At 33.1% G+C, this 25,709-nt stretch overlaps 3 protein-coding genes and 1 pseudogene across 3 annotated transcripts; 1 reads left to right on the top strand and 3 right to left on the bottom strand.

The window, feature by feature from the left end:
• Positions 1-5,759, bottom strand: LOC145565485 (WAT1-related protein At1g09380-like). Its single transcript, XM_081625470.1, has 7 exons — positions 5,409-5,759; positions 4,481-4,543; positions 2,548-2,664; positions 1,704-1,926; positions 938-1,096; positions 578-729; positions 1-220 (listed from the first exon to the last, which is right to left on the bottom strand). The coding sequence occupies exons 1-7, from the start codon at positions 5,603-5,605 to the stop codon at positions 1-3; spliced, it is 1,131 nt and encodes a 376-aa protein (XP_081481596.1). The 5' UTR covers positions 5,606-5,759.
• Positions 5,760-8,421: 2,662 nt separating this feature from the next.
• LOC145565483 (receptor-like protein EIX2) lies at positions 8,422-12,355 on the bottom strand (annotated as a pseudogene).
• Positions 12,356-14,691: 2,336 nt separating this feature from the next.
• Positions 14,692-17,823, top strand: LOC145562636 (putative L-type lectin-domain containing receptor kinase S.7). The gene is made up of 2 exons (XM_081622984.1): positions 14,692-15,236; positions 15,894-17,823. Exons 1-2 carry the CDS (start codon positions 14,734-14,736, stop codon positions 17,551-17,553), a joined length of 2,163 nt encoding a protein of 720 aa, XP_081479110.1. The 5' UTR covers positions 14,692-14,733; the 3' UTR covers positions 17,554-17,823.
• Positions 17,824-18,050: 227 nt separating this feature from the next.
• LOC145562635 (small ribosomal subunit protein uS7-like) lies at positions 18,051-20,648 on the bottom strand. The gene is made up of 4 exons (XM_081622983.1): positions 20,478-20,648; positions 19,350-19,621; positions 18,942-19,145; positions 18,051-18,311 (listed from the first exon to the last, which is right to left on the bottom strand). Exons 1-4 carry the CDS (start codon positions 20,577-20,579, stop codon positions 18,257-18,259), a joined length of 633 nt encoding a protein of 210 aa, XP_081479109.1. The 5' UTR covers positions 20,580-20,648; the 3' UTR covers positions 18,051-18,256.
• Positions 20,649-25,709: the final 5,061 nt, after the last annotated feature.

Raw genomic sequence — 25,709 nt, 5'->3', positions numbered from 1 at the left:
TTAAACAGATTGTTCATGATCATTTTGAGAGATATGACGAATAGGTGATGCAGTTGGAACAACAGTTGCTGACATTTGTGACCTTGCTAGCTCACTGCTTTTGGCTGCTTCTCCTTCATTGTTGCTTGATTTTGGTAGGGTTAATTCTGTCTTTTTACCTGTACCACTACCCCATAGGAAGGCATACAAGCCCACTATTATCACCAACATACCTATCAAACTGCATTGGAAGTTAAAAAAATATAATGTGTTACTGAAAATTATTATTTTTTCATATGTTTCATTGTATTGTAAACTTTTTTTAATAAAAAGTAACCATGAAAGCCAAATATAAGTACTCGTAAAATTTTAAACTATGAAAGGGACCGTGATAATGACATTTATTCATAAGGTAGTATTTCCGCCTCTTATATTGACATATATATATACAGTGTGACATAACAGAAGTCGATATATGAATGGAAGTATGTATATCACTATCCTATAAGACATACATGTCACAATTAATTGTATCATCAATATTTGCCTTAGGGTCCAAATTAAGAACATCAAAGGAAAGGGGGGTCAATTTTTTTACCTTCCACTTCTAAGCTCTTGACCAAGAGCTGAGACTTCTATAATGGCTACAAATATCAAAGTTAATGGATTAAACATGGCTGGAAAAGTGGCACCCTTGATTTTAACTGTCCATGAGATCATACAAAATGATGCTGCCGATGCCAGTACTCCCTGAAATTATAGATTATCAATTAAAACTTGGTCTATTCATCGTGTAAAGTAATAAAATATACTCACGTGTAATAAAAGGTTAGTGATAGTAGAATTCAACTCGATCAACACAATAAATAGTTAGGTTGGACATACGAGAGATTGTTCATAAGAACGGAAGATTAATAGTTTTGTTCTATAAAAAGGAGAAAATTTTCAAGGTATATACCGAGTAAACAATTGTAACTAGTTGAAGGTTCCACCCTAGCTTCCATGCATTTGAACTTCTGTCTAAGATAACGCCAACAATTGCTCCTTGAATTGATGCTGATAAACATGTTAACATTGTTGCCCAATACTTTAGTGGAAATTCCTTTAGCAACTTTGCCTGAAAAATACATCAATTTATTAGAAAGCCCAAAAAAAAGGGACTAATACAAGTAACTTATTTATGAAGCAGGCCCGTTGGGGCCATAATCTTTGATCCAACTAGTTGATATACATGGGCTTGTAATACGGTCTGTTTTATTTATTTGTTTTAAATCTATACTTTATATATTAAAAAGCGTTTCTAAAAATGTCAATGTGCCACGTGTATCTCATTCTTGCATCAGGATAATGCCACATCATCATTCAATATACCACGTGTACTTCTAGTACATTTTTGTTTCATGTCATGGTTAACCAAAAATGCATCCAATAAGGTTTGAACACAAGACCTCATTGAATGAAGACCAACTTATTACCATCCAAGCTATAAACTAATGTTATTTTATTTATGCACATAAATATATAAATACATATTAGAAATAAAAGCAAAATTATTCAAAACTATTTATTATTGTTATTGTAATATTATAATTTTCGACAATAAAAAAATTCTTTCAAGCTCTTTAATAATAATAATGATAAAAATACTCAAAGTAACACCCGGAGCAACGCTCGGGCCAAACACTAGTTTAACATTATAAAGCACTAGTCACGAGAAAAAGTACCTGCACAATGAACCAGAGAGCGTAGGATAAAATACTTGCACAAAGTTTGATAGTGCCAGTTTTGAAATCTGGCTTGATTATTTTGGCATCCTTAATTGATTCATGACCGGCAACAAGTAAGCTTCCTCTGTATAGACTAATGATGATGGCTCCTGATAAACAGAAGATTGTTCCTATAACCCTAACAATTCCTTTGATGGTCTTCAAATTAAGTTTCTCCAATCTACATCATACGATCAAAGTCACATGCAATCTACATCATATGATCAAAGTCACGTGCAATGTGCCAATGTTCACTAAAAATCAGATTAAGTTTCTGAAATGGATCAATGCATGCTATAGTTCATGGAAAAACTTATTAGAAATTAAAAACTACTTGTAATAACATGATCAGAAATGTTCAAAGTCACATGCAATGTTCACTTGAAGCATATTTATACACCATAATTAAGTTCGTAACTATACTATATTAATATATTATCGTATAATTTTGTTGAAACAAGGCATATATACTTAATTAGAGATTGGATCCTAGATTTTCTTTTTCTTTTCTTGGAAGCAAGATTGGATCCTAGTTTTGATCAAGACAAATTTGCTTTTGAAAAGGGATTAGTTAAAACATAAATTAACTTAATGATTGATTAATTTAGAGGTGTAGTCAAAATTTGGTGTACCTTGAAATAGCTTTATCTTTTGAGAAGATAAAGTAGAAAACGTTTAAAATTTGCAAAAAAAGTAACGTACTATATTACTATTATCATGCATGCTTTAAAGTATTTATTATTATAATACATGTGTGCATGCAAATATCATGCATGTATAAAATAAGTTGTTGTAAATTTACCTTGTAATGAGGGAGAAAATGAAAGTAACGACAGGGATTAAGTTGAGGAAATTGGTGGTATAAGTAGCTGTTGTGTCACGAAGTCCATAATAGAACAATCCCATCCCCAAAGTTATCCTGCATTATTTTATACCACATATTATATGCGAAGTAATTAACACGTTATAAAATTATGCAAAACACATTTCAAATTGATTAATAAATCTAACAGAATTATATACAAGTATGTCGATCTTAACAAAAGTACTACATACGAAGTATATTACATAATCATTTCATTCCTTTTAATTAGTCTGCTCATATTTTATATATACGCCTATCTTTAAATTTATTTAGAAAAATGAGCTAAAAAGTTGTAGCATCTTGATTATTGCTAGTGACAAAACATTTTATGTGTACCCTTGATAACAGATAACATTGCATTGAGACTTGAATTTAAAATAAAAAGGCAGCATATTATGAGAAATGCGATGTAGCAGGACAGCATTATATTGTGAATTGTCATTCAAATTGCTAGTAATAACTAACAACACATATGAGAACAGAAGGTACTATATTATTCTTAGTCATTTCATGACGTAAAACTTTAAACTGACCAAATTTGATGTTTTTTAGTTAAACTACGTACGTAGAATGAGAATATTAAGAAACAATCTTACATTTTTGACCGAATTGTTTAGCATTTAGCACAAATGCACAAGTCACTCAAAGAATTAATACCTAGACATGATCACTGCTTCAATAGTACTGATAATATATATGGTATACTTTATTTGCAAAATTGAAATTAAATATCAATTTCCACTTTAATCTAAAAATAACATAGTATTATTATCTATCAAGATGATGAATAGAATATGGATGGTAGACTACATAATTTACTTTGTAATTCTCCCTTTGAAATTGCATATAGTTCAAACATACATGGCGAATGGGTGAATTATACATCATAGGATAGACAATATATACTTATTACAAATCATAATTTACTCCGTAATTCTCCCTTTATTCCTGAATAATTGATGGTTATTACCTAGAAGTTGCACCAATAATATCTTCTTAGTACTTTAAGCATTGTCTACCAATAATTGATGAGATAAAGGTTAAACCTTATGATATTAAAGGTTCATACCACGTACTCTAAACATAGATGAAGAATGAAAAAAAAAAAAAAAAAAAAAAAAAAAAAAACATTGAAATGACACTAAAAAAAGTCATAAAGCTAAGAAATGTAGGAATATGTCCAAATAAAATAAATAAACCTATTTTTGTGTTTGAGAATCAAAAGAAAATCAACAAAATATGTTTTTGATTAGTTGGAAAGAGAAATATAACGTGTCGCATATGATTTTTAAAGGGAATGTCCTTTGTTCTTGCCTATTGCCAAGTGCCCTACTACCCTAATTAACGTAAATCACTTGGGTACCTTACGCTAAATTCTTGGGTTGGTTGCCTATAATATTTCAATTGTGACTGAAAATATGTTTATGGTAAAATGGGTCAAAGAAAATGGCCACTTTTTTTTGGTTAATTTTTTACTTTATTTTAATTTAAATTTGATTTTTTTCCCCCCTCAAATCTTTAATGTGATATTTACTCCATAAGTCCGCATATAAATGTAACAACTATTATAATAAATCTGTCTCTATTTTATTATCTCATTTATACATTTTCTTTCGATTTGACTCATATGAGTCCAAATTTTTTTTTTTTTTTTCACTTGTATGGAGTATTTTTTTTTTTAGCCACAAGGGCGGGTGATGAGAATCGATCCCAAGATCTCTTATAATCGGGAGGGGAGCTCTAACTACTTGAGCTATCCCTCACTGGAGTATAAAATTATGTACTTATACGGAGTAACAAACTAACGATGGGGTGTTATTACACAATTTCTCAATTTATGGTAAAAGAAAGTTGGTGAGGAGCTGATTACCCGGATAAAGAACTCAAAAAGACCCAAACTCCCGCCATCAAGGTTAACTTTATGTTACTTCCCCTGCAATCACAACATTAAACTCAAATTATCTATTAACAATTTAACATTAAAAAAATGCATGTTTTAATCGTGGATAATTTGACTATTATTATACAAACTTATTTTTATGGTGTTAGAATTAGCCCATACAATTTTTTTATTTTTTTTAAAAAACTTCGTAATAAGTTAAGCTTTAACGTTGGTAAAAAAACTATGTCCGAACTGATTTTAGTATACATCAACAATGTTTTCCTTTGAATTCTAATTGACATTGCAAAATCACAAAGGTGGGACGCAATTGTAACCTTATCACCTTCCAATCCCAAAATTTGTACTTCTAAATAATTAAAAAAAAAAAAAAGTATCAATAACAAATGTCATACATATTTGACATTTGCAATATTGATACTATGACCATATATTCATATGTATTAATGTATTTCTTTCTATAGCTCTCATTTCCATATCGGAATTTCATACGTAGCAATTAATGCAGTACAAATGTACAATACATTGGCAACTTTAAAATCCCATAATTACTCCCTTCATGCCACCTTTCCCATAAATTTCCAATTTTAGAAATGAAAAATGAACTTCCTTACTAAGAGGATTCTCCTAAAACATACTAAGTTACATCATTTTATCCATTAACACCAATATTCATGTAATTACAACATGTAACGCGTTCGTCAAAATTAAAAAAAAAAATAAAATAAAAAATTACTCCGTAATTAAAATTACTTGAAATTTGGACTAAAGTTGCACCAAAAAAAAATTATTTAAGTTGCACCTAAAATAATTTATAATAATTGCATTAAAGAAGACAACATAAACAAGAAATGAATTAGATTGAATTAATATAATTAAGGGGGTTACAAAAGAATACCTTTCAAGATAGTATGCAAATGGGAAAATACAAATGGCAGCAAGAAGATGACGATACGCAATTAGAGCAAAAATGAAAATTCCTTGCGTTAATATCATTTTTGAAAGAATTTGCAACCCGGTTGATACCAATTGCACCATCAACATACCAAATATTGGACCCGAACTCGAACCCGAAATCATTTTCTTGTAATTCATCGTTACTCTGTTTTTTTATTCCTTCTTTCTATATATATATTTACTCTGGTTTTTCTCTGTTTTCTCTCTCTATTTTTGAAAGAGGAAAAAGAGAGAAAAGCATTTACTTCTCTAACTAGCGATAGCTTCACTCTTTATATAAAGGAAAGGGGGTTCTTCGGGTGGTAAGTGGAGAATTAGAGAATTTTAGTATCGAAATAATTTAAGGGAATAAAACAAAAGGAGAGAGTTCCTTTAAAAAAAAAAAAAAAAAAAAAAAAAAAAAAAAAAAAAAAGGAGAGAGTCGAAAAAATAACCACAAGAAAAAACCCCGACAGAAAGATTATTTAAGGACAAATTAACTAAAGGATAATTAAAAACAAACGAATTTGGCTAAATGTTAGGAAAAGGAAAAAGGTAATTTAAAGTAAGTTTTTAAATTAGTGATTTCCAAAATTATAAAAGTTTTTTTTGTGTATATATGTTTTTATGTGTGTATATATATGCATAAAAACATGTTAGGGTGTGTACCATTTTACTAGGGTTTGTGAATGTGTTCATATTTATAAGGGCCTAATGTATGCTTAATGTGCATAGTCACTATCTTTATTAATTACTTTCCTATGTTTAACAAATCATACACGAGCTTTTTATGGACCTTTTTTTCATCCCCACAAATCTCACCCAACAAAATTTTTATTTTTTTTTAAAAAAAAAGTCCCAAAAAAAAAAGTTACCACGTGGTGGATTTTTATATTATGATTGATATATTGCTATTTTTTCTTGATTTTGCAATATTTTTAGTTGTAGTTTGACTAGATTTTTCAGTATATCATGTAAGTGTGCAAGTTTTTCTCAAAGTCACAATTTCCTATATAAAGGTGAGTAAGGTTTTGGTAAAATTATACTTTGAATTTTAATAATTATGTTTCATTGGAAATTAGATTCACACTTGATTATTTATTAGGGTCTATTCAGTTCAACTTATTTTCAGCTTAGTTCAGCTCCAATCAGTTCAGTCCAGTTTATTTCATCTCCTAAACTCCTTCATTCATAAAATATTCATTTCAGCTCTAATCAGTTCAGTTAAGTTCAGTTCAGTTCATTTCAGTTCAGTTCAGTTCAATTTAGCCCACTTATGTAAATGTGAACAAACCCTTAATATTAGGACTATAGGAGTAGTTGTTTAGTACTTTAAGTTTTATTGGTCAAGGTACTCAAGGATGTCTTTAATTAAAGGTGAAATTTGCAAAGTAATGTACAACAAAAGTACCAATTTACCGATTATAACTTTTTAAGACTTATTTTGTAAATTATAACTTCAAAACATAACCAAATTATTCCAAACTTCAAAATAATTCAAAATAATTATAAATTATTCCAAACTTCAAAATAACCAAGAGTATATTACAATAATCAAATAAGACTATCCTAACTTTTTGTTACCTTTTCTATATAAAAAAATAAAAAATAAAAAATAAAATTATTACAGTATGTTTTACTCTAGTGTGCAATATTTTGGTCACATTTCAATATTTCAGGGTACTTCTTGAAATGTTTGAAGATTGTTCATTGTTGAGAGGTACAGTTGTTAAAACAAGCATAATTTTCACCAAAAAAAAAAAGCATAAATAATAATCACTGCTCGTATATTCGTATCACATAAAGTTCATATTGAATTTTGTTTATCTTTATTTTTATTTTATGCAAATATGTCTGAATTGATGTTTCACATTGTAAAAAAAAATTGCATAGTTATATAGAATACTGCGATAAATTGCCATTAGTTTCCCTATAATGATAAGGTGTAACAATTTGTCTCCTAAACATGGTAGTACAACACTCAATCACTCTCTTAGTCGATGTTACGCATAACAGATTAACAGCCAGATATGTATATGAAGTATATTTCAAGCCAAAAATGGTAATACCCTAAGATTTCCTTGTAATTTAAGATTTTCAATTCCTACCTCTCCCACTTAATTATTCTATGCTACTTATGTTACAGAGTAGTACATCTTAAAAAATGGTGATCACATTATGTTGTTTAGTTTCCCAAATAATGTATGCATTTACTTGGAATTTATTTTAATTAGATATTTGCAATGAATTAACATTTCAATGTATGTGAAAGTGTGACAAAAATACAAAATGGTTCAATCCAACAGAAAAGTTTATTAGCCAAATAATCTACTATATAAAGCCATATTTTGGGCTTCAAATCATTATGCATAACTAGTGCAGTGTAATTAGTGCTTAGAAATACATGTAAATACTACAATTACATGGATATTTTGCATCTAGTAACCTATATTATACTTGCGAAGTTACTAGTTCTATCTCTAACCATAATGTATCTTTCATTTTTATACATGTGTTTACATATTAGAGTGGATTTTTGGGTACTGGTGATTAGTGGTGGTCCTAGAGCATAAATATTACGAGTATCATAGTTTCATGCATGAGAAGTGCATAAAATTGTTCTTGAATTTATCTAATAGCTGCCATTTTTGCCACTTTCATTTTTAAACACTATAATTCATTTAGGATTTTTAATCTTAGCATTTTATGGTATGGCTGGTTTGCCAATTTCATTATTACCACATTACTTATCTACGATAGGCCATTCACTACCTTCGGCGTTATACTCCATCCGTTACACAATAATTGACACATTTGACCTTTTTTTTTTTAATCAACTTTCACCATCTTTTATTGCTATTATGATAGTGTTTGGAAAAAAAATATAATAGATGTTAATTCGTTTTAAAAATAATATTTCACAAAAGTTATTTAAAATCTCACATAACTATAAATGAATTACAAAAGCCAGTGAAGTAAAATTTGTGAATAGTGTCAAAACTAAAAAAAAAAATACAATCTAATTTGCTACGAATGAAGTATGGAATACAAAATTACTCTTTTTTTCTTTTCTTTTTTTTACATGAATAGAAATAAATGGTTTTTTTTAAAAAAAAAAATAGAAAATAAACCATGGGCTGCATATAGTTAATCCACAGGCAAATCATTACGCATTTGAGTGCCATCCATAATTTTCACATAAGATTGAAACTTTATAACTAGTTCTTGAGCCGCTTAATCCTTACAACAACTTGAACATACAAGAAATCAGTGACATATTCCACACGTCGGAACAGGGCATGCCTCCATGTCTTGCTGTACAACAAACTTCCAACGACTCCCCAAAATCCAGTTGCAAAGCCGAGCATTACAACGATGTAGAACATCACCTTTTCAAGGGTGCTTTCTACCTCTTCCTCTTCTTCTTCGGTTTGTTGTTGTTTGCCATGTTTGCCTCCGCAGTTTGGCAATGGATCTCCACATAATCCTGCATTGTGTGCATAAATGGATGGATCGTTGAGAGTTTGGAGCTGGTTTCCCGTAGGAATTTCTCCATGAAGCTTGTTGCTCGATAAGTTCAGGCTGCTCAATGATGTTAAGGCAGACATACTAGATGGAATTGTTCCAGAGAGATTATTGTTAGAAAGGTCTAGAGACTCCAGATGGGAACCCATTTCCCCGATCTTCTGAGGAATGATTCCTGTCATATGATTGTTAGACAAATTCAAACTAATGAGTCTAGAGAGATTTGTAAGCTCCCCAGGTATCGACCCAACTAAGCCATTACTTGAGAGATCCAGGCTCACTACAAACTTCAAGGTCGTGGTGTATTGTAGCTCTTTCCTTTTCAAGACCACCATAGCACTTCCTCCTCTAGAAAAATATGATAAAGAATATCCATAGAATATTCTCATCTTAGGTTTAGGATATATTTTGTATAAGATTATCTTTGATATCTGTACATATCTTATAGTTACCTAATATGATTAGGTTTCTCATTGTAACCCTATAAATATTGATCAATGGAAATCACTCTGATTAAGGAGTTTTCCCGAAATCTAACATGGTATCACAGCTTAGGTGAGATCTTGGGATCATATATAAAAATTCTCACCCTGCCGGTGGGTTGGAAAATTAAACCCACCGGCGGGATATACACAAACTTTTTATGCTTCCGCAAACACACACATATAGATTTTTTTTTTTTCCTTTTCTCAAAGTTTTTTTTTAGAATCTTTATGTAACCTTGCGCCTCCCACCGATAGTAGCAACCGCGAAAGCCGCCTCCATCATTGGTGGCAATCGCATACACTACCGCCTCCCACTACTGGCAGTAACCAAATCTGCCAACCTTCTCCATGTGCCGCACTCTATTTCCACCTCCTCATGACCAACAATGATTCTTACATTGTTCCATTGGTTTTTCTACACATAATCACATAGATTTTGTTTTGGTGGTCGTATATCAAAAGAAGGTCAACTACTTTTGCACATCTCTTTTGCTATCAAGTTGGCTCCTCTTATTGTTGCAGCACTTGGAATCTTTGTGGAGTATTGATTCTTGCTACCTGGGTTTCTCTTTTGGATTATTTTCAAGCGGTGGAATTTAATCTTATCTTGCGCTATTTTATTTGTTTTTATTCAATTGTGATTTCACGTAGTAGTGTAGTGTCTTCTCCCCGATGATGGTTTGATCCCTTAGCTTCTTCTTCTCTGGATCTGCAACTTAGCCCAAGTCTGTGTGCGGCTCTTCTCCTTCTCCTTCTCCTCCGGCCTAGCAGTGCTTATCTCTACTCTATGTAGGTCGTGGCTGTTGCTTCTCATCGTCATCACCGGCACATGTCTACTACTTCTCTTTTGATCATGGGTTACCATACTATCCTTACCGCTCGATGCGTGATTCAGATCCAGTCTGAGCATCCGATTTTCTCCCGCTCTGACTGCGGGGGTATGATAAAGAATATCCATAGAATATTCTCATCTTAGGTTTAGGATATATTTTGTATAAGATTATCTTTGATATCTGTACATATCTTATAGTTACCTAATATGATTAGGTTTCTCATTGTAACCCTATAAATATTGATCAATGGAAATCACTCTGATTAAGGAGTTTTCCCGAAATCTAACAAAATATGTAAAAACAAGGTCGTCAGTTAACTTGAAGACTTCATACTCTCAAGTTGGCCAAAACATTGAGGGATACTTCCTGTCAATTTGTTTATTGCAAGGTCAAGGAATTGCAGGCGAGAAAGTGAACACAATTGTGATGGAATAACACCTTCAAGTTGATTTGCTCGCATGATGATAATTTCCAAAGAAGGATGACTATCTGCATCCCAATGTGGAACCTCTCCAGATAGTTTGTTTTCACCTAAATCCAAAATCACCAACTGTGATTTACGATTCAGAGTTGCAGGTATTGTGCCTTCAAGAGTGTTGTTGTTTAGTATAAGACGCATCAAATTCTGAAGTAGCCCAATAGACATGGGTATACTTCCAGAGAGTTTGTTAGATGATATGTCAATAATAACCATCAAGCTTTTTGATTTGCCCCAACAATCAGAGATTGTACCTGAGAGCTGGTTTCTTTGAAGATATAGGAATTTTAAGTTCTCTAATTGGCACAATGGAACTTCAACTAAACCGTTCATAGAAGATGAATCGTGAAACAGAGGCCCTGAGAACAAATTATTTGAGAGGTCTAAAGATAAAAGTCGAGAAGATGGAAAAAAGCGCGGGATCGGTCCTGTTATGTGATTATGGGAGAGGTTAAATGAGATCAAATCAACACTTGGAATCCAATCAATTATTTCTCCAAAGAGCCCAGTATTAGACAGGTCCAATGCACGGAGCTTATGTTGCATCATTAACCATGGAGGGAATTGATTTTCAATTTTACAGGAACTCATGAAAAGTAACTCGAGTTGAAACGCAGGTGTCTTGTTTGAGCTCAGGTTTAATGTCAAAGCATTAAAACTTAGGTCCAATGCCTTTAAATTAGAGAGGTTGGCAAAGTGTGAATAAGACACTACACCTTGAAGAGAATTTGACGAGAGGTCTAATATTTGCAAGGATGATAATCCTCCTATAGTGGGAACGGATCCATCTAAAAAATTATTGCTTAAATATAACATTATTAAGGATGACAATCCTCCTACAGTGGAGGGAACGGATCCCCTAAAATTACAGTCACTCAGATCTAACTCTTCCAGTGCTGACAAGTTCCCAATAGATGGATCGGAGGAATTGGACCATAAAATCTATTGGAACCAAGATTCAAAGTCTTCAAGTTTTTGAGTTTTCCTAACCAATTTGGCAAGAATCTGTGATATTATTATCACTTAAATCCAAATACTCCAGATCATATGGGGTGCAATTAGAGAAATTTTCATGATTAAGGCTTAAAATTTCTCCTCCTACTGTAAAATTATGTAAGAGTAGTGTCTTAAGATGGCATAGATTCCCCAAGATGCCCATGATTGTCCCCCCTTCAACATGACTAAAACTACTCCCACTAAGGTCAAGATATTCAAGGTCTTTCATGTTACTAAGCCAAAGTGGGATGGAACCATTCATATTGGTATATGAGAGGTCAAGGAATCTCAGGAAGGTCATGTTGGACAAAAAATTAGGGAATGGACCTTCAAAGTTATTTCTTGAAAGATCTAGATGTTGGATAGTAGAAGGTTGAGGTAAATAGGAGAAAAGAAAAGATAAATTGGAACTCGTGTTAGAAAGACAAAGAAATTCAAGACCTCTTATGCTCATAAGCCAGACTGGGATGGAGGCATTCAACTGGGTATAAGAGAGGTCTAGGAATTTAAGTCCCCTCATGCTCTTAAGCCAGAGTGAGATGGAGCCATTCAACTGGTTATATGAGAGGTCGAGTAATTTAAGTCCCCTCATGGATCGTCGAGAGTTTGGAGTTGGTTTCCGGTAGGAATTTCTCCATGAAGCATGTTGCTCCATAAGTTCAGGCTGCTTAAAAAATGTAAGGCTGACAAGCTAGACGGGATTGTTCCAGAAAGATTATTGTTAGAAAGGTCAAGAGATGTCAATGATCCCATCTCACCAATCTTTTGAGGAATAATTCCTGTCAAATGATTGTTGGACAAGTTCAAACCAATGAGTCCAAATAGATTAGTGAGGCCTTCAGGTATCGATCCCACTAAGCCATTGCTTGAAAGATCCAAATTCACTACAAGCTTCAACGTTGTGGTGTATTGTAGTTCTTCCCCTTTCAAAACCACCATAGCATTCTCCCCTTGAAAACTCTCTGGTGGAATGGGCGACTCAGCTGGTGCTAGAGCCATTTCATAAGTTGAAGGTTCCAAAGACATTTCATAGGAAGGTTCATAGTCCGTATTATCTTTCTAAACTGCTGTAAATGGTACTGACAAGTTAGTCAGTCAATGAGGTCTTCTATGATAAAATAGCATAGACAAATTAAACATGGAGCCATGGAAAACTATACACCAAGACTTCGCCTTTTATGAAGAAATAAAGAAATTTACGAACACTTGAATCATGTATTATCTATATACTAGTATATATAATCTATGTTTAATGTTCTAATCTATAATAAACTCGTATTTGTATAGCTATCTGCTTACAAGTGAGATTATATATGCCTAGCTACGTGCTTGAAGTTTTCAATCTTTAATTTTAAGCTGTGTTAGTGTCTAACTGGTTTGTATAATTGATCTATTTTGTTAGGAAGGTTAATGAACCAAATTTGTGCAATCTTTCATGTTGTATTCATTTTTTGAGAGGACTAAATAATGTACATACAGGTTTAATTTACATGGCATGCATGCAGAAGCAAGGAAGCTGCTGTATTCAATTGAGCTCAAGTTACAATTCTAATTTACTCTCAGTTGTCTAGAGTCGTCAGCATATTGAAGTACATCCGTACATAACGTGCTTGACAAGTCAATAAAAAGGAAGGCGTATTGAAGTCGTTGGTCTTAGTCTCCATTGCTACTACTCTAGTGTTAAGTACTACTGTGTACTAACAAGCGGGACATATAGGCTAATTGAACGACAACGCATTTACGTTCACAACGGGGTGTCTGATTAAAATTTCCGCAACCATTATTAGGGCGTGTTTATTCCCGGACTCAAACTCTTTTTTCATACAATCATACTCTACCACATCAATTTTCCATTAACTTTTACTAGCTTTTATACAAAATACTATTCTAACTTTACTAACTTACAAAACTTTCTTCACTTTTAGACTTTATCCCCAACCCCACTCCAAACTTTATTGCATACTTCCTCCATTTATTTTTAGAGGCCCTGATTTGCATATTACACTATTCACACACTTTATTTTGACTAAATTTTGTAATATATATTCTTAATTAATAAAAAACACATAATTATGTACTTTCTTTTTAAATTCGTCTGAATTTATTATGATTATGAACAAGTAAATTGAATCATTGTCATGTACTATCTTCCCCCGCTTAAATCCATATAACTAAGGACAAATTTGGTTGGAGATTAATCCAGTCTTAAAATGTTACCAAACAAGCCATAATACTACTGGGGACTACTGCATTTAGTAACACTTTTGTACTTCTGATTTTTATTTGGGCTTTTAGAAAAGCCTTCTAGACTCATGGTTCTAGCCCTTTTAGGTTAGATATTTTCAATCCGTAACCATACCGTAAATGACATAAATTCAAAACAATCCAACCCAAAATCAAACCAACTATTTTAAATCTTTCACTCTTTAACAAATTTAATTATTCTTTTAGACAATTAAAATAAAAATAGAAATATAGAAAAATAGAAAAATAAAATAAAATTTATATTATTGAGCAAAATTACCTTACTAAATTTCCTTAAATCATTGTACTTAATCATTGTAAACCCACCCAAATTTAGAAATCTAATTTAAATATACATTTAAACAAGTCAGGGTATCAGTATCACTTGAGCTGACAATACATACCTACTATGTTAGGCAGAAAAAATTGCACAATTGTTCGAATGAATTAAGATATCATGTGATATTATCCAACTTATTCAGCCCCACAATTAATTCCATTATTGAATTACATGCATTAATACAACAAAATGCCAAAATTTGATAGTGGCCTTTGTTCTTATCGTCGTCCTCCTCAACTTAATCTATCTTTTTCATATTTTACACACTAATTGACAAATTCATCTATCTTCTTTTTATCGCACCAATGCTCTTTATTGTGCCACGTCCATTTACATTACTCGTACACAACTAGTGTTACTCTTACGTGACCAACTTTTGCCACTATATGCTTCATTATTTTCATATCAATCCTCTACCATTACCACCACCACTACCACCGCGAACATTTTTTTCGCAATCCTTTCCTATGGCAAGTGCCTCTTCCTCGAGGGAAGTTCTCAGTTGGTTAGCTCTTATATTGGTTTTACGTGTGGTTTTGGGTAGCGAAGATGGTACTAAGTTGCAACATAAAATTACCATGAATAAATCTCTATCATTTCCGGAGTTTAGTACGTCTATTAACCCGAGGATTGAACATGATGTTAAGCTCCTAGGAAGTGCTAAGTTATCGGGTGACAAGAGAAGCATTCAAATCCCGGATATCTCAGAAACAGATGACCTTAGGCATCAAGCTGGTCGCGCAATTTACTCTTCACCCATCCGGGTGTTTGATCCTAGTAGCCAAACTCCAGCTTCATTTGATACTACATTCACCTTTCAGTTCAACAATCATACTTCGCCCTCATTCAATGATACTCATACTTCAGGAGAATCTCAATTATCTCATGGAGATAAGAAGAGTTAATTTTCGGTTTTGTCTTGGTTTTAAAGAATTGAAGGGAAAAGTTCATATCAGTTATATAGAACTATGGAAGCCCCTTTCACTATTAATGTTTTTACTCATTTTAGGCTGCTTTTGGCATATCTTAGACTAATGTTTGGCTTATAAAATAATACTCCGTAATACATTTTTTGACAATGTCTTTGATATTGAGATTTGAAATAGCTTAGAAAATAAGTGAATTATTGAACAATCATACAAGCTGCATACTTATCCTGATTACTGAAGTCTCATTTTATGTAAATCGGATTAAATGATTTTATTTCAATCTTTTGGCTTAGTTAGTAGTATCACTAGTATGTACCATAAGAATTCTACCCAAATGAAGCTCAGAACCTTAAAAAATTTAACCACCTATTTCCAAGTATTCTAAACACATTTTTGTACAACAATTATCCTTTCACACATTAGTTTTAGACCAGAGCAATTTTCAGCTAATCCTGTCTTGGGGTGCTAAATCAATACTTTGTATAAGCCTAATTTTCCCAATTTCACTAATCAATAACATGAATTATGCTCACGAAAAGTTAAGATTATAGATGATGGATAAAATGCAGTGTTATGTTCTACTGATAGATAACAACAATTCAATAAAAATTATATGCAGGAAGTGGACTGACCTTTCTGATTGCCCCGGACGAGTTTACAGTAGGCCGACCTGGTCCTTGGCTAGGAATGCTAAATGATGCCTGCAACGACGACTACAAGTTCGTGGCTGTGGAGTTTGACACCCGCCAAAACCCGGAGTTTGGTGACCCGAATGATAACCACATTGGCATCAACTTAGGCAGCATTGTTTCAAAATCCACCGTTAATGCATCAGACTATGGCCTATCCTTTGAAGACGGCTCAACCCATTTGGCTCAAATAACCTATAATGGCTATACAAAGAGGATGGATATTCGAGTCGGATCACACCCAAGGATGCCCTTAAGATCAGTGTTTTCGGATGACATTGATCTTAGTCCATATCTGAATGAGTATATGTTTGTAGGGTTCTCTGCTTCAATAGGAAACAGAACACAAATACACAACATTATGTCCTGGAACTTTACCCACAAAACCCCTGCATTACTCCGGTACCCAACAAGCGAGACGTGTGAGAGTAAGATTTTAGTGGGTAAGAATCAAGTTGGTGAAGTTCGTGCAGTACCCATCAAAGAAAAAAGGCCATCTACTACTTTTTTGATCTTTGTTTGTGTTGTGGTGCTCTGTTTTGTGATTCTCATCAACCTTTATTGCAACGGCAGGAGACCGAAATCTGGTAGTACCAGTGGTTCAGCATTTTTGGTCTTATCAGAAATGAAGCCCCGGCCAACGCCACCAAACAAGCCGAGGAGGTTTACAGGGGCAGAGCTGTCCTTAGCTACTAGGGGGTTTACTGATTGGGAGGTTTTAGGGAGTGATTCAAGTGGTGTATTGTATAGGGGTACTTTGCCAAATGGGTGTCATGTTGCTGTCAAGCGTTTCTCAATTCAATTCCTGAGCTCTTTGACCATGGACAGAAGGAAGTTCCTAAAGCGGGTTGGGGCTTTGAGCCGGATCAAGCACCCAGGGTTGCTGCCTATCCGAGGCTGGTGTTATGATACAAGGGAATATATGGTGGTTTATGAGTATATGTTTAATGGGTGTGTTGATAAGTGGTTGTTTGGTGTTGGGGTTTTACCTTGGAGTCGGCGTTTTAAGGTTGTGAAAAATGTTGCCAATGGGTTAAGCCATCTGCATTCACGTCAACTTGCCCATAACAATGTCCAAGTAAGCAGTGTTTTCCTCGATGTGAGCTTTAAGGCCTCGATTGGGGATTTTGGACTGAGTGATCCATTTGGGATTGACCCGGTATCCAGTAGAAGTGTTGATGTGTTCAACTTTGGCATTTTCGTGCTTGAAGTAGTGGCCGGTAGGAAGAGATGGGCAGCCGAGACAGAAACAAGAGTGTCAGGTTCTAGTCAAAGTGAAATAGAGATGGATGAAATGGACTTGGTGGACTATGCATGGATAATGCATGAGAGGAATGAGAAAATTAAGATGGCTGATCGAAGGATGGGAGCCGTGTTAAATACCGATCAAGCAGTTCGAGTTGTGGACATAGCATTGCTTTGTACCTTGCCTGAGAACAATGGAAGGCCTACAATGGAGGAAATAGTTATGTTCTTGACCATGGACTGCCTCTTGCCCAAGCTGCCACCAAATCGACCGATTGTGTTGTTTCCATACAACAGCGGCCCTCACCTTTGTGGAGGCTACGCTTGTGCTCCCTTCAGCTAAAAATTGAGAGTAACATAATCAGAAATATTAGCTAAAAATTGAGAGTAACATAATCAGAAATATTTGTGTGATCGAGATGAGTTGATGAAAAGGAGAATGATAAGTTGATTATACAGCAGCATTTATTTGCATTACATTAAATTAATATTTTGATTGTAAATACAAAATAGTGAGCTATGTTCGCATGCCAAAAACAGAAAAGAAAAAAAGAAGTGAGTTATAATTCAGATAGTGTAGTTCTTTTCAACCAGTTGGACAATGCTCTTATTCAAATGAGAAAACTAAGGTGAATTGAACTGATCGATACTCGGATTTCAAGAAAAGAATTTGCCCTACAAAAAACCTTGTTGCAGCAACAAGTGAACATTCCATTTCCATTTAATCCTTCTATTTCTATACCCTCTTTAAGCTTTGTCCAAATGGCTGGAATAAAAAATTGGAGATGCAGGGAGCAAGTATCGAACACTAGCATCAAGATTCAAGAGGAAACATCAAGATTCAAGAGGAAACGAGAGCATAGGTAACATTACTTTTAAGTCTACAAACCCATTCCCAAAGAAATGTAAATCAATCTAACTGTAAAAGCGAGGTTGCTGACAAAAAAAAACTCTAGTACATCTTTGATTCTTATACAAAATCCATAGAGTACAAAACCAAAGAAAGAAACGACAAAAATCCCAGTTTGCTCAACATAGTCCCTAACTTAACGGTTGGCCTTGGCAACTCTTTCAATCTCATCTTTCTTCTTGATAGCATAACTGCAGAAACAAAAATACAAAAAAAATAATAAATAATCCGTAAAAGACAGCATATGATGAGCATTGAGCTGCTCTGGCCTCTGGGTGTCTTTCTAAACATGATACTCCAGAAGAAATTATCCGTGTTAACGCACGGGATATATCTAGGATTACTATTGCTATAGAAGATAATGTATAAGAATCTTAATAAAAGGTACTCATACTTTTTAATGGGATAAGGTATAGTTTAACAAATTATTACTCGTAAAAATGGTTGATTTGATTTAAGTTATACCAAGTCTTGTATTTAGAAAGGAAATTAATGGTTCACATATAATACACACAAGAATGAGCATATACTTTTTTAATGAGACCAATAGAATTAGCATATGCTCAACTCCCACCAACCACCAGGTATACTTCTTATACTTTTTTCAACAATTAACATACTACAGTTTCCAAAACATGACATTTCAACATTGAATTCAGCATGTCAAGAACTGTACAGCTAGTCAGCTGCCCACACATCACCGAGCATATACAGCTAACTACAGAGCATTCATCAAAACAGACAGCTTACTGACTAAAGCCCAAGTAGCAACATTCAGGACAGCAATTCATCAACAGTGGTTACGGGTAGAGTGAAATTACCTGTTGGATGAACCCTTGGCGGCATTGATGAGTTCATCAGCAAGGCACTCGGCAATGGTCTTGATGTTCCTGAAAGCACTCTCACGAGCTCCAGTAGTAAGAAGATAGATTGCCTGATTAACACGCCTTAGTGGAGAGATATCAACAGCTTGACGCCTCACAACACCAGCAGAACCAATTCTGGTTGCATCTTCTCTGGGTCCACTGCATAACACAACATGGTTTAAGTAACAATAAGGGTATAATAATGCTTACAACAAATGAACAATGTTGTAAAAATATTGAAAGCTAATGAAACAATACCAACTATTAATTCACTTTTCAAAATGTCCTATATATGATAAAAATGAATCAAAACAAAAACAGAGCCTATAGAGAAGTCAATACAGAAAGGAGGTTTTCTAATACCTGTTGATGATGGCATCAACAACAATTTGAATGGGGTTCGAGTCAGTCAGGAGATGGATGATGTCCATGGCATGCTTAATAATGCGAACAGCCATCAGCTTCTTTCCATTGTTGCGCCCGTGCATCATGAGAGAGTTGGTCAACCTCTCAACAATAGGGCACTGAGCTTTCCTGAAACGCTTCATCTGATATCTTCCAGAAGTGTGAGGCACGTATGTGGCATGCTTAACGGCAGTCACTCCAATGTAATCAGCCAAAGCAATGTCATGGACCTACATGTCAAACCAAGGGCATTCTTAACACAAATACAAGTATTAAAACAAACATCCAAACATTATACAAGTAAAATCCATTTATTGTCAATAAACACGCTCCTTAAGAGACAAAAAAGTTATTCATCTAATCTAACCACGAAAGAAACAAATTATCCATAATGACGGCAATATTGCTTATGAAATTGTAACCCTCTACAGTCTACCCACCAATTAAAATCAACAGAATACTTTAAACATAATACAGCAAGGTCACAATGAATTCAAGAAACAGCAGCTACCGTGATTAAAACTCGTAACGTAACAACTAAATCAGGACAACCCAAGCGCTTTCATTCCCATTCACATTCCCATTTGCATGACAAACGAGGAAATGAAATTCACAAATACATACATTGTAAATCATTACTTCAATGCACCAAACGCTGAAAGAAAACAATTGGTACGCCTAAATTCCTCAATTTCACAATTGAATAATCCTTGCAATTTAAATTAACTATCTCTAATATTCAATGAAAATATTCAACGAAAATATTCAATAATAAGCATGTTAAAACAACTGCAAAATAATAAACAATCTCAAAGATCCAAACAAATAAACTAACTGTATAATTAGCTGCAACCCACATCATCCATCATCAAATTGAGTCCAAATTTAAGCCTTTTCCGCTTAATTAGCTTAAACAGAAGTAAAATCATCCCACATGAACATACAAATCAGTAGAAATAAATAAAATCACACGCTTTGAAACAATAAAGATCGAAATCATAAACCCTAAATTAAGAGATAAAGAAAAGAGGATTAAATTAAAATAAATGAAAAAAATAAAGGAATAGAAGAGATAAGATTACGAACAGTGACATCTTCGAAGCTCCATCGACCGAAAAGCTTGACCTCATTTTGCAAAGGATCGGAAGTTTCAACAGGGACTGGAACTGCAACTTCTACCGCCGCCATGGTTAGGAGATTGAGCAGAGAGAACTGGAGGAGAGAGAAAGTGTGAAGTGCAGAACTTAAAGCTCGCAAAAACCCTAATTTGCCAAGCTTTGGAACTAACTTGGACTCCTTTATGTTGGGGTTGCATGGATATGGGCCAGTCATATTTTGATTTCAAAGGCCCACTGTTTTTCATTCATTTGCGGTTTTTTTTTTTTTTTTTTTTTTAAAATGTGTTATGGACTTATGGGGCAGATGATGGGCTGGTGTAGGTTGGGATGTTAATCGATCAGACTTAAATTAAGGTCCCATTTGATTTAATGTAAAACATTTTTAATGAAAAATTAGTTTTAATAGAAAACATATTTTTAAGAAAAAGCACAATTGCAAATTTGTTTTCCTTTGTTTGGTTGTATACAAGAAAAATTCAAGAAAAATAAAAAAAAATAGGAGTAGAAATATATGGATGAATAAGAGGGAAGTAAAAAAGGAGGTAAGGAGGAGAGAGAAAAATGTGGCTTTCCTTGTTTTGTGAAAGAAAATGTTTTCCATCATTAAGGATGGAATTTTTCACCCTTGGAAAAATTATTTTCCACCCCTTAACAAACCAAACCAAGGAAAATGGAAAAAAATTGGAAAAATCATTTTCCATGAAAACATTTTACATCAAACCAAACGTGGCCTAGTGAAACTTAATCCATCTCTATCAGGAGAAATTACTATTTTTGCATTTATGAATAAATAGTGTGTTTTATTTATCTGATTTTTACTCAATTAAATTTATTTGGATTCACCTGAATTTTTCAAATCTTATTAAAAAAACTCATATTGAAAATAAATTATGTATATCCTTTAAAAAATTCCACCTAGAATTGTCATATAAGATAAGATAGAAGAAAAAATTCACAACATAGATAAAAGGTAGTATACTTTAAAGACGTACAAGATTGTGTATACTACAAAAAGATCACACACGTAACAAAAATTAAGTAGAATAGGAGCCCTGTACATGAAAAATACAGGGCTAACCATTATTTTTTGAAGATAAATACAATTTATGTACATTAAAAATACAACATCAACTTAGCAATGACAAATAACATAGTGGCCCTAAACAGTAAAATAGTTGAAACTACACACTTAATAAACAACGAGATAGGTTTGACAGTTTCAACAACAATAACGATCAACACACATTAAAAAGACAATTTCAACAACAATTATGCTATACACTCACAAAATCATTTCAATAAGGTTTAGGAGTTGTACGCTCAATTGTCATCCTCCAATTCTTGATAAATTTCTTCTGTGCGCTTTCCACGAAAGGTCTTGATCCGATACCAGAACACGGGACGAATGCTAGAAGAAGTGGTGGGAATTGAAACAGATTCACGGGTTTGGGCATTTTCCTCTGCATCCGGGTCAACAATTGGGTCTCTTTTAATGGGCCAATAGTAGACATATTTACGGGCTGGCTTACTTGAAACACTAGTGTAGCTTCGTTTGATCTCTGGGCTTGGACGGCCCGCGAGTGAGACAGATTCAAGAACTTGACAATTTATCTCAGCATCTCTTTCAACCTCGTCCATTTTTTGCTCGTGATTATTCTATTAAGAAAAAACAAGTGTTATATGATTAGGAACATTGTTATGGCAAGATATTATACTTTATACATACTTTGAATATTATTTGTACAAGTTTCTACGTATACTTGTTCAATAAATTAGGTTTTTAAGTTTAAATCACACTCTTATGTAAATTGTCTAATAACTAGCAGAAGCGAGAAAGATTGATTTCTAAATCATACACAATTCCATATTTCCTCCGTTCTTTTTGGGAAGTTGCATATTAATTGCACCATTTCCTTATGTAGTATGGGTTTTTTTTTTTCACTTTTTAGTTATTTCACACACAAAATTCCCTATTTACCAATATGCATATATTATAACAACATTTAAGGGCGTGTTCGGCGCTAGTATTTGAGTAGCTTTTAAAGGTTTGACTTGGTCAATCACTACTTAACAAAAAATGTGGATGTTTGGCAAAATAGTGGTTATGGTAGCTTTTAGTGATGGAGGTAGATTTTATGAAAAGTTAGAAATTTTAGCTTTTGAAAGTAGAGGTAGCTTTTGAAAACTTAATCTATAGTTTTAAATATAAAATATTGATTTTTATATGTAACAGCTAGTCAATCGCTATTTTACCGAACACTTATACTTAAATTATCTATCTTTACAGCTAAAGTTTGTTAATAGCTAAAAGCTATCTACACAACTAACAACTACCTTCACTGTTAATAGCTACCTTTACAGCTATATTTTGCCCAACAAGCCCTAAAATAGATCTATGAATATTTTGGTTAACCAATTCAAATATCATAGGTGGAAAACATCAACAGGATCACTAGATGAAAAAAAGTTCAATTGTTTTTTATTCAAAATTCAAATACAGTTTTAACTTGCAATAAACAAGTTCAATACTCAAATGAATGCTTTTAAAAAGATGAAAAATGTTCAATTGTTTTTGATTCAGAGAAAGCAAAAAAAATAATTGCATCAAAAAAGCTTATCACAAATGCAAGTGCAGGTTAATTATCTTGAAATTGAATGCATGATACACTATAGTTTTTGAGACCATCAATTGTATGAATAATATTTACTATTTAGTCTAAAAAATCATATAGAGAGCATATAAGATAGAAACATACGTGGTTTTGGGTTATACGGAAGAGAAAAGCACAAGTATAACAGATCTTCTCATTGTGAAACAAACAGGTTCGTTTTGATTATATATAATAATGGGTATAGCAATGAGACTTGTTCAATTTCTATGGAAAGAACAAAAAATAAAAATATACTTGTATTAGCTAAGAAGATAAAAATGGATCTCAACTATTATACTAGTATTGAAGGGTCACAAATAATGGACTGATTACTGATTATTTGATCAAGAAAACGATTGCATTTGACATTTTAGGAGCTAAAGTAGTGTGTAACTCAGGTAGTGTCCCAAGTTGTTATTTTTTATGATTTTTGTATATGAGAAAATTTTAAAGTTATAATGTGATCAGTAATAGCCGGACAACATTGGAAAACTTTTATAAATATATCATTATCGTAAGAAGGTAAAAAAATATAAAATACTTGGGAATTGGGCTTATTATATATCGTTGGAAAGGTCTTTTCAAGCCCCATCCAATTACACCATTATTGAACCCTTTTTATGGACCAAACTAGAATGGATTGTATATTTTTATAAATAGAGTAGATTTTCAAAAACAGAAAGAAGGTTATTTTTTATTTTTTTTATTAAAAACAACCGCATCACTAGACTTTTCACACTTTCACTTCGTTCGATTACGCGCGCGTTGCGCGCGGTATAATTAGCCATAGGAAAGTTATGTAATCGGACTTCAGAGTTTACAACTTTTAATCGGCATTTAACGATGGTGTAAAATTAATATGCGATGATTACATAATAAAATAATAAGTATTGTAGTACTTTATATATATATATATATATATATATATATATATATATATATATATATATATATATACATACATATATATATATGCCAAGATTGCTCTGATAAAAGTGAGAGAAAGCTAATTGTTAATTACAATAAGTAATTCAAAAATCCCATGTTAATCAACAAATGATTTTAATACATACATCAACAACCTTGAATAGTTACAGTGGAATGATATTGAAACTTCTTCTTAAGAATCTGCTAAAATGATCTATCTTAAGTCGTTGTAGCAGCTAATCCCTCTGCAACCAAAATCAATTATTAAAAATCTAAAAATTCAAAGCAGGAGTACATTCTAATCTTCAGTATTATTCAATGCTTTGGGTGATCATAGTAGGTATTTTGTTAGTAATTGACTTATTCCTTTGCTGCGTAGTGATGGTTAATCTTTGTTATACATAATGTATGGAGGGAAAAATTATGGAAATCCGAAGGATGAACTTAGCTTCGACACCAAAAGTGGCTGTACAATTAAAACACTCTCAACCATCAAATTATTCACCTCAATAATCAACAAAACTTACATACGTTCATATTTCTTCTCAAATTCACCAAGAAGATGTCTTCTAACAAACAGTCTTTCCTAGACTATCCAATAATATCTCCAATCTACTCTTCCTCCAAATTTGCAAATAACTCATTCAAAACACATGCAATTATCGGCACATTGCATCCGCTACTGAATTACGATGCAAATCACAATAATAATCAGCAAAAATAACTTAAGCAACAAAATTATTCTACCTTCTCAATGGTGTGAAGGGAAGCACCATACCAACACCAGCAACAATAATAACGAGATCATAATCGAAACTCATAGCTACCATCGGTAGATAAAGCAACAGAGTTAGAATTTAGATTTCGGTGACTCAGAAGCTCCAGTAACTCAGAGCTTTTTAGAAGGCCCTGTATATTGTATGATAGGAATTTCTTGTAGAACCCGCCTATAAGCATATCTCCGCATTGAAGAATTAATTCATTAGGTCAATTTTTCATCCAAATTGAGGCCAATAATTCATTATATGGGGGTTACGGTTTACATACAACAATCAACTCAATTAGTTCCGAATATGAATACAAATCCACTTTATTCTTGATTTGATTTGGACAATCTATACCTAAAAATCAAGTACTGAAATAGAAAGAAGGAAACCAAATATAAGGATAAGGTGATGAAAAATGCAATGATGTGCCATGGAGCTGAGGAGTCGGGTATTCTAGAAGGAAAATGAATTTAGGAATGAAAAAACGTTATTGAGCCTTCAAAGGAGAAGATGAAAAATTAGGCAGAATTACACCGAGGAAAGGTCAAAGACTCAAAGTATCAATATATGAAATAAGGGCAAAAATGTAAAATAACATTTTCAGGGATAAAATGGTCTTCACACTGTTCATAAGAGTTTCTTTCCACTTTTTATAAGGTAGGAAATTGTAGATGTGGTGTAGCCGTGTAGGCATAATTAACTATGAAGTATATATTCCGTAGCAAATATTGTAAGAACATCTAATCATAAGACTTTATTGTTTTTTATTTTAAACCATTTGACATCAATGAGTTAGATTAATGACTATGTTTTTATTTTTTATTCTATAAATCATGTGTTCAAAACCTTGTACTC

The sequence above is a fragment of the Chenopodium album genome, chromosome 10 (genome assembly GCF_948465745.1).
Source record: "Chenopodium album chromosome 10, dcCheAlbu1.1, whole genome shotgun sequence".
Lineage (NCBI taxonomy): Eukaryota > Viridiplantae > Streptophyta > Magnoliopsida > Caryophyllales > Amaranthaceae > Chenopodium > Chenopodium album.
The sequence above is the reverse complement of the archived record's forward strand: the minus strand, read 5'-3'. Positions and strand labels throughout refer to the sequence as shown.